At 36.0% G+C, this 12,513-nt stretch overlaps 1 protein-coding gene across 10 annotated transcripts in view; it reads left to right on the top strand.

Moving 5' to 3' along the window:
* ST7 (suppression of tumorigenicity 7) overlaps positions 1-12,513 on the top strand; it is a 268,694-nt gene that overhangs the window by 164,473 nt on the left and 91,708 nt on the right. For 8 of the 10 annotated variants that reach the window (XR_009494113.1, XM_005205387.5, XM_005205386.5 and 5 more), the window contains exons 4-9: positions 3,274-3,328; positions 3,955-4,070; positions 4,701-4,776; positions 6,883-6,951; positions 8,854-9,008; positions 11,445-11,542. Coding sequence is in view for 9 of the 10 variants with exons in the window: in XM_005205387.5 (XP_005205444.1) it covers positions 3,274-3,328; positions 3,955-4,070; positions 4,701-4,776; positions 6,883-6,951; positions 8,854-9,008; positions 11,445-11,542 (569 nt within the window). In the remaining variant the exon portion in view is untranslated. The remainder of the gene's footprint in view (positions 1-3,273; positions 3,329-3,954; positions 4,071-4,700; positions 4,777-6,882; positions 6,952-8,853; positions 9,009-11,444; positions 11,543-12,513) is intronic. The other 2 variants (NM_173961.3, XM_005205388.5) reach the window with 1 other exon arrangement.

Genomic DNA, 12,513 nt, shown 5'->3' with positions numbered 1-12,513 from the left:
CCTGCAAGGACTAAGGCGTAATAGCCATTCTATTAGCGCTTAAACCCTTAGTCCAGTGAGTAACTGGGGTGGGGTGTGGGGGGGCATGTTTGGGGGTGGATATGAAAAGACAGGAAATAAGTATCCGCTGAGATGGAAAGTTGTGGTAGGGAATGGTGAGCGGGAAGACTGAAAAAAAGATTTGAGCATTTTATAAGTCCTTGAAAGTAGTAGGCATTATTTTTTATGTTCTTTATCTCTCACACAGAAATTTATTATCATCCTATGGATGAATGGAATCTTTTCTCCAGACTTCTGGAACTAAACAAGTGCTTTCCCAATATTTAGTGATTTTCTTTCTCTTGAATTGCATTCTAGCTTGCTTGGTGAGGTCTGAACATTTCAGTCAGCAGTTGTAGGTGGAGACTTCTCTGTGAGTTGGTACAGATGGAACCAGAGAGGGCATGGTTAAGTATATCAGGGACATATTTTCAACTATTAATGATGTTAGCAAGCCCTTGATGAGTCCCAGTCAAGCTTTAGTGCTTCTAAAGAGCACTAAAATTGTTGATATTGATGGATAATGCAAATACCTTTTGGAGGTAAAGTTTTAATTCAGATGTAAATAAGAAATTTATTTCCCAAAGATACAAGATAAGAAAGTAGGCCTCATAAAGAAAAACTTTTATCCGCTGAAGACCTGAGTTTAATTTCTTGACTTAAATCTTCATATTATGATAATTTTGGCATTTACAACCTTTGTCTATATCATGAAAACATCAGAAATTTATGGGGTATGTTCCCTAGAATGATTCCAGAAAAGAGAGTTTTTGTAGTAAAGATAAAATCATGATACATAGCAGCAAAGAAGAAATGAATGTAGCTCTAAGCTAATTTGAAGAGAAATTTTACACGTGTTCATATTAAACCTATAGATTGTTTATTTCTTAAAAGAAAATTGTACCTTCTCCACACCCTCAACTTGAAGGATGCAGCTCATGAAGACATTTCTTATATATTTCCTCATCACGTTTGTTCTCATTCAGAACATTTAACATCTGTTACAGTTGCTCATATACTCATTTCTAAGTTTTAGAAGTAGCTGAAGAAACTGCATACAGACCATATGTATGACACTAATAGTAACAATGATTTTTTTTTAAGATCAGTACTCTTGAAGTCATAAAAACAATATTTCAAAATGTTTGCAGCACCCCCTGCTGGCTATATCTTGGCACTTCCTAAATAAAGATGGCATCTTTAAATACTGCTAAGTAAAGCTTTAATTATACACACCCTTTCTCTTTGGGGTTATTTTTATTTAGAAATAATTTCATTTGCATCAAATGCATAATAGAGTTAAAATTTTAATGAAAGATAATTTTCTTTATAATTTGTCAACTGATATTTGAATAGCACTTATCCTTCCAGGCAATATCATGTCTTCGATGGAGGCAAAATTTTTGCCATAACTTTTTTACTGATATTTCAGATGAAATTTGTTAGGGGAGAGGCTTGTACAAATGTCCCTATTTATTGTAAATAATGTTAGAAATGACCATCATTGAATACAGATTTGTATGCCTGTTTATTATATGTTAAATACAAACCTTATAATATTCATGAAGCTTTCAGAAGATTTAAGAAGAGATTTGGAATCTTAAAAGACATCATCTTAGGAGGGATTGGGAGCTGTGGGGACCTCAGAGCTGTAGAAGCTATAAGTACTGAGATCATGGTTGTTTGGCTCACCAGTTGTTTCAAGCCATAATTTGAAGTACGTTAGTGACCCCACTAAGGAGCTTCATGTCTGGAAAAAAAGCATTTACTTAAGGGAAGTGTAACTTTCTAATTAGTTTCATATGAAATGACAGCCATTGAATTTCAGTTTCTCAAGAACAAAATTCAGTAATGCTAAACTAACTTAGCAAAGATCATTTCTTAAATGGCAAGTTAAGCTAAGTGACAAAAAATTTAGGACCATTGTTTCCAAACGTAAAGTAAATTTCAGGTGGGATCTTGCCCTAATTTAAAGATAAATTTATTTTTTTAAAATAAGGACACGACTTCCTGTTATGTATACACCTTTCATTCGCTGTTTTTAAAAAATGTATTGAGATTGCACACGGTGTTCCCGTAGTGCTTTATGTTTTCCCCCATTTTCACGCTGTATTGTAACCCATGGCTTATGCATTTGTTTGACCCACTGGGTGCTCAGTTAATGTATTCATATATTGGATGGATGGATAGGTGAATGAATGGATGGATGATATTGAATGTAACAGGACTGAGGGTAGAGTCTTAATGAATCATTCATGGCCTTTAATGTTCTTTCAGTTTCTGCAATAATTGCTCACTTTTGTGTCTCTTTGTCTTTGGGTGTGTTTTTTTGGCTGACAGCACACATGGGTTTTTAAATACTGTTAACTGATTTTATTTTCTAATAAAAAATTATTCATCCAAAGAAATATTAATAGCATTCTGAATCAGTAGAAAGTCTTAATCATAGACTATTTTAAAAGAATTGCAGCTTATTAGTCACACATTTACTATAACTGTCTTAAAAAGCTAATGGTTTACTTTTCTAAATTAAAGTCCTATGGTTCTGCCTGTGGTTCTTGTATAACAAAATGTATAATCTATTAGTACATGTTATCATTATGATATTAGTATGATGATTAATTACCTGTTTCTGCATAAGTAAACCATGGTAAAGTATTTGAAAACAATTTTTTTCATAACATGTCTCCCTATAGTGATGGTAGCTTTAGTATTAATTTTCTTGCCACTCCTTTCCAGCAGTATAAAAGCAACCTGGTGAATTATCACAAAATCAATATTAGAATAGGCCCTAATTAAGAGCCTGAGGTTCTTTGCACATTGTACTCTGGAGCTTAAATTTAGCTTGTTACATAGATAGACACTGTAAGATATATTTTAGAGTTATAGAAAGTAGTTTTGCCTCTACCTATCATTTAGAAATAAATTTATAGAATGTATTTGGATCTCTTGAAGTGACTATGGAAGTAATGAACTAGCTGATTTTGGCATGTGCCTTGATTTAACAAATGAGGAAACTTCAGTCCAGAGAGATTAAGGGAAACTTTCCGAAGTCCTGGTGCCTAAGCTACATTTCCTGATTAACTACCCAGAGTTTTTCCACATTGCTTCCCATGTAGAAGATAGAGAATAAAATTATCTTATCAAATGGCCAGGAAGGGTGTTTTGCTGAATTAATTAGCTTGTAGTGTCTCTGAACTTATGTGTAACATTTTCACATTCTCTTTGTTGCAGAATGCAAAGTATGGCGAAATCCACTTAATTTATTTAGGGGTGCTGAATATAATCGGTAAGCATTTTGCCAGCTTGGAAAATTAATGGGTCTAGTTCAGAGGGCAAAGACAGCAGTAGATGTTTTTGTAGGTTCATTTAGGGGTCATTTAAAACAGTCTGTTTAGTGCTTCCATTTTTTGATGCTCAAATATTTTGATTTTTCTGTTTTATAAATATTTTAGCTTTGAACTTAGAATAACATACAAACCTGTTGTTTTTAGAGATTTTTCTATTACAGTTATTTTTTCATTATATATTATAAAGTCAAAATATTTTGTAGCTTACCTGGAACATGGTTATAAAGATGCCCCAGAAGTAATGTTAGAATTTAATTTTGTAGAGTAAGTAGGCAAATCAGAATTTTCATAGCTTTGGGGAAATCTCTATGCATAATACTAATTAGGGAAGGTTTTCATTAGCTAGTGCTACTAAAATTTTAAGACAAAAATATAGCAGAATTTTTAAACTGTTTTTCTGCTGATATACTTCCTAAAAGGAGACTAGCATGATTATTTTGTTTTTAATTTATTGGCAGTAGTACTTAGTTAATGGGTTATAGTTCAACACCTATGCAGCTTAATATTTTGTAGGTCTTGCTTTCCTCTCTCAGAAGTGTCTGATCATTTTACTTCTCTTTTACAGGTACACTTGGGTGACTGGACGAGAGCCTCTGACTTACTATGACATGAATCTCTCTGCCCAGGACCATCAGACCTTCTTTACCTGTGACTCGGACCATCTGCGTCCTGCAGATGCAAGTATGGAAAATCCTTTAGATAGTTACTGAGTGGGAGGGCTTTTTGTTTGTTTTAGAGATCAAAGTGACTACTTTTAGAATGTCTGCTCTACAAAAACCCTGATGAATAAAATATTAAATTGGAGATTGACCAGTAAGACACAGAAAGTTGCTACTTAAATAAAGCTTTATTGCCATGAAGTGTTATTGCAGACATGAGTCCCCTCATTATAATTGAAAATGTTATTTTTAAAACGTATACCAAAGTTGGATTTACTTACTTTAAATTTACTTTCTATATTAAGAAATATAGATCTTATATGAAGCTAACTAAATCTTTGGTTGAGACAGAATGAAAGGTCATGTCTCCCAGATTAAGAAATCTTAATTAAGTCTCTATGATTATAGACTATGGGTTAGTATATAAGATATTAGGTCTCTAGTTTTATGAGCCTAAGAAAGATTTTAAATCAGCTGTTGAAGGACAATGGAATAGCAAATTCGAATGTATTTGTTTGACTTTAGAGTTTTGGGCTAACCCACTTGGTAAGTGAACTCTTCTTTTGTAATTCAAAAAAAGCTATTAATTTAGCTCTTGTACTGAATCTTCCTGAGCATATATATTGACTTCATCTCTCTTTTTCTAAAATAGTAATGCAGAAAGCCTGGAGAGAGAGAAACCCCCAAGCTAGGATTTCTGCTGCCCACGAAGCCTTAGAGATAAATGAGTAAGTGGGGGGAAATCTTGCTTTGCTGAATGTTTTCAGTTGCCATTCATGGGATACTTACACTAAACTATGTATTTGAATTTGAGGATTATTTTGGGGGCATTAATTTATTTAAAAAAAATTTAAAGGACATCCATGTGAAGGTAGTTTTAGTCATTTTAGAGAAAAATTTAGTGGCTTTGCTATGGTCCTAAATTAAATCATTTAAGGGCTAGCTGTGGAATACTGTGTGGACATAAAATAAATACAGTGCTTTCATACCTAACACATTATGACAGGGACATTTTTCCAGACATACAGTGCTCATTTGTGCCATCAGATTTTCTAGGTAGAACTTCTACTGGGGAGGAAACATAGTAAAAACATAAAGTGAAGAAATTACACTTTAAAAATATTACAAGGTCAAGACAAGGAGGAAATGATGTCCTTAGTGTTGTTAAACATTCTGTGGGTCACCAAGGAAGGCTGGAAACTCTTGTCTGGAGATCTCAGAAAATGAGAGATTCTTAAAACTGGAGTCATAAAAGCTCAGGGTTGGCAGAGGCCTTAAAGGTCATGTAACTCAAACACCCATCTGGTGCTTGAATCACCTCAGCACTCTCCCTGCCAAGTGGTCATTGTTAAACTATTTTATGATTTTTCTGAAGAAGGTTACAGAATCTTCAGAGGTCTTAGTGAAAAGATTCACTTGAGAGTTGGAAATCCTGCCAGTGTAACCTGTTGATCTATTTGGTTTCTGATTCTGTCATGCAACATATTTATTTTCCAGTTTCTTGTCATCTGTAAATTTGATATGCCTACGTTCTATGTGTCATCCATGTTTCTGATAAAAGTGGCAGGACCAGGGAAAGAACCCTGTGACGCTACATATAGAAACCACGCTCTAGAGTCATGTTTTCACAAACCATCGTTCTTTGGGTTTTATTGTACAACCAATTACTAAGCCACCTAGTTACACCATGATTCAGCCTGTATTTCTGCGTTTTGAGATACTACTTGTAGCTATGGATCTTTAATGTGCAGTAAATCCATTAGAGTACATTAGGTTAACACAGCCTGATTTATTTATTCTTAGTGAATTTAAGCTAGCTTCCAGCATTCACTACTTTCTTTTCAAAATGCCTAGAAACTATCCCTTTAATAATCCATTAGAATATCTTTCCAAATCAGAACCAAATTGTTCTGTAGTTTGGGAAGTCTGCCTTCTTCCCCTTTTTGAACATTTTTACTACATTTGTCATTTCATCTTCTAGTACCTTTCCATTGTTTGTGATTTCTTGACAATCCGCAGAGAGCAATTCCATGGGCTGCCTACAAGATCTGTTGGCTTTCTGGGATTTGCCCATCCCAGTATAGTAATTCATTTAGCATAGATCAGTTATGTGCTATCTTACATCTTTTTAATTCATTTTAGAGTTTAATTTCTTCTCCCTTTGTCAGTCTGACAGTCATTCTTCCTGATGGAGAAACCAGGAAGAAAATAGGAGTTAGAGAGTTTTGTTTTCTCTTTACTATCTGTTGCTACGAACTATAAACTTTCCTCGTTTTGACGTTGTTGTGTTGTTTGTCTTTTTTCCTTATTTATATTGTCATGGTTTTGGAGAAGTTGGGGTGGTTACAGGGCCTTAAACATAATATGAATACAGGGAATAGATGGTTGTCTTTAGCATTTTCCGTTTTGCCTTTATTTTGTTTTGCGAGCTTCAGCTAATGTGAAGTTGCAGCTCTCCTGACATTCTTATAAGCTCATTTCACTCTCTTATAGCCCTTCATCACATACCTTCTTTCCATCTTTTTTTACATGTCCTTTAAAAATATGATCTTGTGAGCGACCTCTGTGCAGCCATAGTGGTTACTTGTCACCCCTCTTTTCTTCCCGAGAGGATCATTTGTGATTGCAGTTGTGATTAGACATTTGGAAGCTGCCAACCCTCTTAAACCATTTGCCTTCTGCATCTCATGCCATTGAATCATGCCTCTTTTCTTTGAATTTTTTGAAGTCCACCTTACCTTCTTTTACTATCCTAAACTCTGAAATGACATAGTAACTCTCTGAATGTTCCTATCAATTTTCATTTCACCAACTATTTTTTTCTTCTTGGTCAGAATTAGGTCCAGAGTTGAAGTTCCCCTAATTGCTTCCTCTACCATCTGGGAGATAAAATTGTTACCAAAGTAAGTCAAGAACCTGTTAAGTGCCCTCCTTCTAACCAAATGAGACATATTCTAGCAGATATCTGGATGGTTGACACCCCCATCACCATACTTTCTTGCTTCTGTATGTGTATTGTGTTGTGACAAGGACACATCATCTCTATCTCCCATTGAGCTGAGCAGTCTGTTCTGTCCCCACCAACCATTAGCACTTCTACTGCTCTTTCCTTTCTCCTTCACTCATAAACTCTTAGCATGTTTCTACCCCAGATTCATGAGTCTCCACATAGATGTATGCTTTCTTGGCCAGTAGTGCTACTCTGCCTCTCCTCCTAAGAGTGCTATTTGCAATATAAATAAACAAAGCAAGCAAGCTAGCCCCAACCTGTCTTGAGTTCCCAGCCCACCAACTGTAATCTTATAGCTAATTCCTCTGATATTGTGTCTACCACTCAGTATTATAATCTCAATTTTCACTTTATAACCCTGGACCCATATTCATGTGTCAGCACCTAAAGCATGAAGTATTGCTTCCTGATTGCCCAACCCACTTATTTTCTCCAGTGAGTTACTGGGCAGTTTCAGCATCATGATTATTCTCTCCAAGTCATATGTGCTGCCTTCCGCAGTAATTGGTTTTACAACTTTTTTTTCCCTGGGCATTTTTCCTCCCTACCTCACCACATTCAGTTTAAAGCCCTATTGATCAGTCCTGCCTGAAATTAGAGGGATTGGCTAAAGAATTAAAAGACCCCTCCTCAAGGCTGAGGTTAATGAGTAACCCCAAATCTCATATTACTCATGAATTCAGCCTCTGTTTCCTAGCTGGCTATTTTAGTTTATGAATAGTAGAAGTAACATTTGGTTTCCCTTTCTGTTTTTCTCTCTTGTGGTCTGATGGAGGCTCTGATAAATAGGGAAATGACCACGAGAGAGGCAGTGGAGAAAGCCAAGGGATGTTATAGATCAGGACCTGTGTGGTCTGCTCTGGCCTCACCATTTCCTTATCACATTCCCTTTCTTTGGCAGTTGAGTTGTTCTTCTACCATTTGGAAGGTTTAAATTTTCAAGAGTTCCCCTTGTTCATTAGTTAACTATTTATCCTTTCTGACTTTCTACGTTAGAGGTTGTTGAAAGGATTAAATGAGATGATATATGTTAAGTGCCTGGTACAGTCCTTAATATATAGTAAGCATCAGGTGGTAGCTATTATTGTTAAAGGTATGAAATTTAACTCTTGCTTGCTACTGAGGCTGAATCAAATTTTGAGCTCTTCTGAAATAACCTCTACCTGTAGGTTCTTCTAGGCTTCTTCTCTGACATAGGAAACCAGTGCTAACTGTAATGAGATGCTGAAGCACTGCTTGTGAAACAACTTACTTGGTTTAATGAATTTCTCATTCTGAATAAATCCTAAGACTAAAGAGAATCTGTGTGTAGTAAATAGAAGTAAACTTTCTGGTATTTCTAACTGAGTGTCAGAAGGAGATGTTTAACAACAGCTATTACCATTGCCATCATTAATGACATTGTTGAGCATGTACCACATGCTGGCTACTACTGTACTGAGCACTTTTCATGCATCACCTTACTTAACCTTCACAACAATGCCGTGAACAAGTAGATTCCATGTTCTCCATCAGGGAGGCAGAGTAATAACTCGCCCAAAGGGACACACTAATAAGGGGCAGAGTCCATATGTAAGCCCCATGCTCCTAACACTACTCATCGTCCCTTTCAAGCTAAAACACAGACATTTCTTTCGTACCATTATTTTATGTCAACAACTGCAAACAGGGGTGCATGAACCAGTTGGGCACTCTGCATGTTCTGGTGTAACTCCTGCCCTTCTGCATGCACTCCTACAGCTACTACAATGTCCCTGGATTTGTAATTGATGGTGGCTATTATCTGCATGGACAGGTGTGCAACTGCTTATATTCTCTTGGCTGAAGAAGAAGCAACAACCATTGCTGAAGCAGAGAAGCTGTTTAAGCAGGCCCTGAAAGCTGGAGATGGCTGTTACCGGCGTTCTCAGCAGCTGCAGCATCATGGATCCCAGTATGAAGCCCAACACAGTAAGGTTTCCTCCAGGTTGATGTGCTGGGGGATCAGAATTGTAACATGATTAGTCAGAGCAAGTTTTCAGGCCAGTTCAAAATACGATTCTCCGAGTTTAGAATAAATGAAGTTTTTGGCCTTTTTTTGTTTTTATTAATTTTTCTTGTCCATAAGAGCACAGTACATAATTAAATTATAGCTTCATTATTGTTCATATTTTCTTTCCACCCCATAGATTTTTAACTCTAGAAATAAATGATAATAACCTTTAATGGTGAACCTTTTTTCTCCTCATAATTCTAACACAGTTCTATATACCAGTTGCTTCTCTGCCCCATAATTTTAAGTCTTAGTTGGCAAACAGGACTTAAATTAGTGTTAATGCTATAAGAGGTTTATCTCATGGGTCTTATACAGCATGAATTGAAATAGGACAGCTAAAGAATTTAACAGTGATTGGTGATTGTCTCAGTATTTAGCTATTGTTTAGGAAGCACCGTTGCTGGCTTCTAGGGAGGAAGAGCCCTAAATTCCTAATTATTTATATTTTTTATATTTAAAGTGATGACTTCCCATATTTAACACAACTCTTTAACATGAGACCTTTCATTTTAGTACACTAAACTGAGAGTCAGTGATGTTTGGGGGAATGGTATAAAAACAAGATAACAAAGCCATTTCTGGAATTCCTTGAGCTCCTTGACTTGTCAGTTTGTTGGTTGTTTAAGAAGAAATTTAGTGATCCTTGTGAGAGAGAATGTTTTCATTGTCTAACCAAACTTGGAAGTGTTTCTTTAAAATGATATTTCTCTCAACTCATTTCTCTCTCCTGCATCTTGGAGAGTAGAAGTGTATCTCCTTCATATTTGAGATTATAAAATTAAGTTTGATTGTTAAGCCTGAATTTGGTGCAGAAACTGAGTGCATGAGTCCCTATGACTAAGGTACAGTGAGATCTTTGCATTGTGGCCCGTGTACATGTAAGTGTGTCCACATAACCCCTCAAATGCACAGGTTTTTATTTTTATTCTGTAGTAGTGTATATGTTGTGGCTTAGACGGTAAAGAATCCGCCTGCGATGGGGGAGACCTGGGTTCAGTCCCTGGGTTGAGAAGATCCCCTGGAGGAGGGCATGGCAACTCACTTCAGTATTCTTGCCTGGAGAATCCCCATGGACAGAGGATCCTGGTGGGCAACAGTCTGTGGGGTCGCAAAGAGTTGGACACGACTGAGCAACTAAGCACAGTGTATATGTTAATCAGTTCTCTAATCATCATGTCTCTCTTGCTTTTTTAAAAAAATATGTATAACACCATGAATTTTGTAGACATATATAGTAAATGTCTGTTTTGTGAACTAAATGAGGATTAATACATAAAATTACAAAATCTGTAATACAACTTGAGAAATTTTCTTTATGTCTTTTCTTCTGTAAATTAATCCTTTCAACCTGTTGCCCAAATCTATCCAAAAATATAATCACATCTTTAAAATAATTGGTAGGTATCTGGCAAATTTTCAACACACATCTTGTTCTCATTGTTTGAAACTTGAAATGTTAGGACTTTGGTCTTAACATCTTTTAATAGCTGCATATTATACATATACTTAATCTATAACAGGTGTGTCATATTTTTCTAAAACATGGTAATTTTATTGAGGATTAAGTACATGCATGTTCTCACTGGTCTGGAAACATATCCACAAAGACACATAATTAAATAAAGAGATTAAGATGAGAAGTTGTTAATGTGCTTTTTAAGAGCCATTTTGGTGACTATTATTACAACTATTTAGCTTGTCAATACTTTCTCTCACACTAGGGTAGTTTTTCATTTTGTTGCATAGTCTGTTGTCATATCTGGAATGTGTTATGTTGCCATCTGAAATTGACTGCTTTGGGGACCTGGAGATGATTATGATGTCACTAGTGTTAGGGAAAGAATAATATAAAACAGAAGTTCAAGATGAGGCTTCTCTAGACTTATTGTCAAGAAGGAAAGAAATAATAGTTCATCAGGATGCAACCTGAGATTCACCTCTTTGCATCTTTGCCAAAGGCATGCACACTAGAAGAATGTGGAATTTTTGCTTATAAACCGCATGCAATGTGGATATGTCCATTTTCCCAGCACTTTGTGGCAGATGATTTTATTTATCGAATATTCAATATCCTAACTCAAAAGCATGGATTAATAATCAGTCACATGCTTTGACCTTGGAAGGCTAAGTACTTCGACTTCACTCTGTATACCTTCTGCTATTAGCAAAGTTGTCAGTGCTCCTCCAGTAAGAAAAAGTCAAAGAAGCAGACTGTTCTTTCTGAGGTTTTCCTTCAAGGGCGTGGAAAATACGCCTCTGTATTTCTGTATTTTTTTTTTTTTGCTGCTCAGCTGAAAGCTCTTTTTTTTTTTTTTTTTTTAAGTTTTCATGTTTTATGTCTCCCTCTTCAGGACGAGACACCAATGTCTTGGTCTACATCAAAAGAAGACTAGCCATGTGTGCCAGAAGACTCGGGAGGACCAGAGAAGCAGTGAAAATGATGAGAGATGTGAGTGTGAAGCGGTGTTTGGGAGTAGTGGCAATGCACCTGACCTAGAGAAGGAGGAGCTCGCCGAGTGAGACCACAGCAGATAGTACCGCTGATGGTGTGGTGCTGCCATGGGGGCTGGGCTTCTCTTCTACCTCACAACTTAGTCAGTGAGTGATCTCGGACAAGTGACTCAGCTTATTTGTGCCCTATTTCCTCATCTATAAAATGGGAATAACAATAACTTTAGCAATAGCAACACACTAATAATAATAATTACTACTTAGGATCGTGGTGAAGATTAAATGAGATAATACATGCAAAACTTTTAATAGAATGACTAGCCTGTTAAAGAAATATCCTTGTTATTAGACCTTTGGGGCTGTAGCCGGAAGCCAAGAATGAGATCAGCCATTTTAGCTAACTGACATTTTTTGTATTTAGTTGTTAGGACGATTTGAATAAACTATGGCTCAAATTGCTACTCTCAAATTTAATAACATTATGATCTAATCTTATTAGAGTCATTTCAAGCATTTTCCTAGGTTCTTGAATCAAGACATTTTATTAATAGTAGTCAACATACTAAGAGAAGAAATAGGTGAAAGTTTTAAAACAAGAGAACCAAAGGAGGTTATTATTATGTAACTTTAAATAAAAACAGTGGTTTTAAGGGAAACCAGTGGAGGAACTTTTACTTCCACTTTTTATTTTTTTATAGTAAGAAATGCTTTTCATAAAGAAACAGACACCAGTGGGGATTGTATTTATAAACCATTTTCTTTTGAAAAACAGTCTCAGAAAGCCTTTGTCAACATTTCATTCCTTTACTGTCTTACTTAATTAGGAGGCATAGGTAAATTGCCCATTATAAAAGTAAAAGAAACATGGGGTAAAATAAAAGTGGTGTCTTGCACAGGTCTCAGCTTTGGGGTTGAGAACAGGATTGTGTAAACCCAGTGAGCCCTTTCTCAGTTTGTCTCTGGACCAGT

This window comes from Bos taurus, chromosome 4, assembly GCF_002263795.3.
Source record: "Bos taurus isolate L1 Dominette 01449 registration number 42190680 breed Hereford chromosome 4, ARS-UCD2.0, whole genome shotgun sequence".
NCBI lineage: Eukaryota > Metazoa > Chordata > Mammalia > Artiodactyla > Bovidae > Bos > Bos taurus.
The sequence above is the reverse complement of the archived record's forward strand: the minus strand, read 5'-3'. Positions and strand labels throughout refer to the sequence as shown.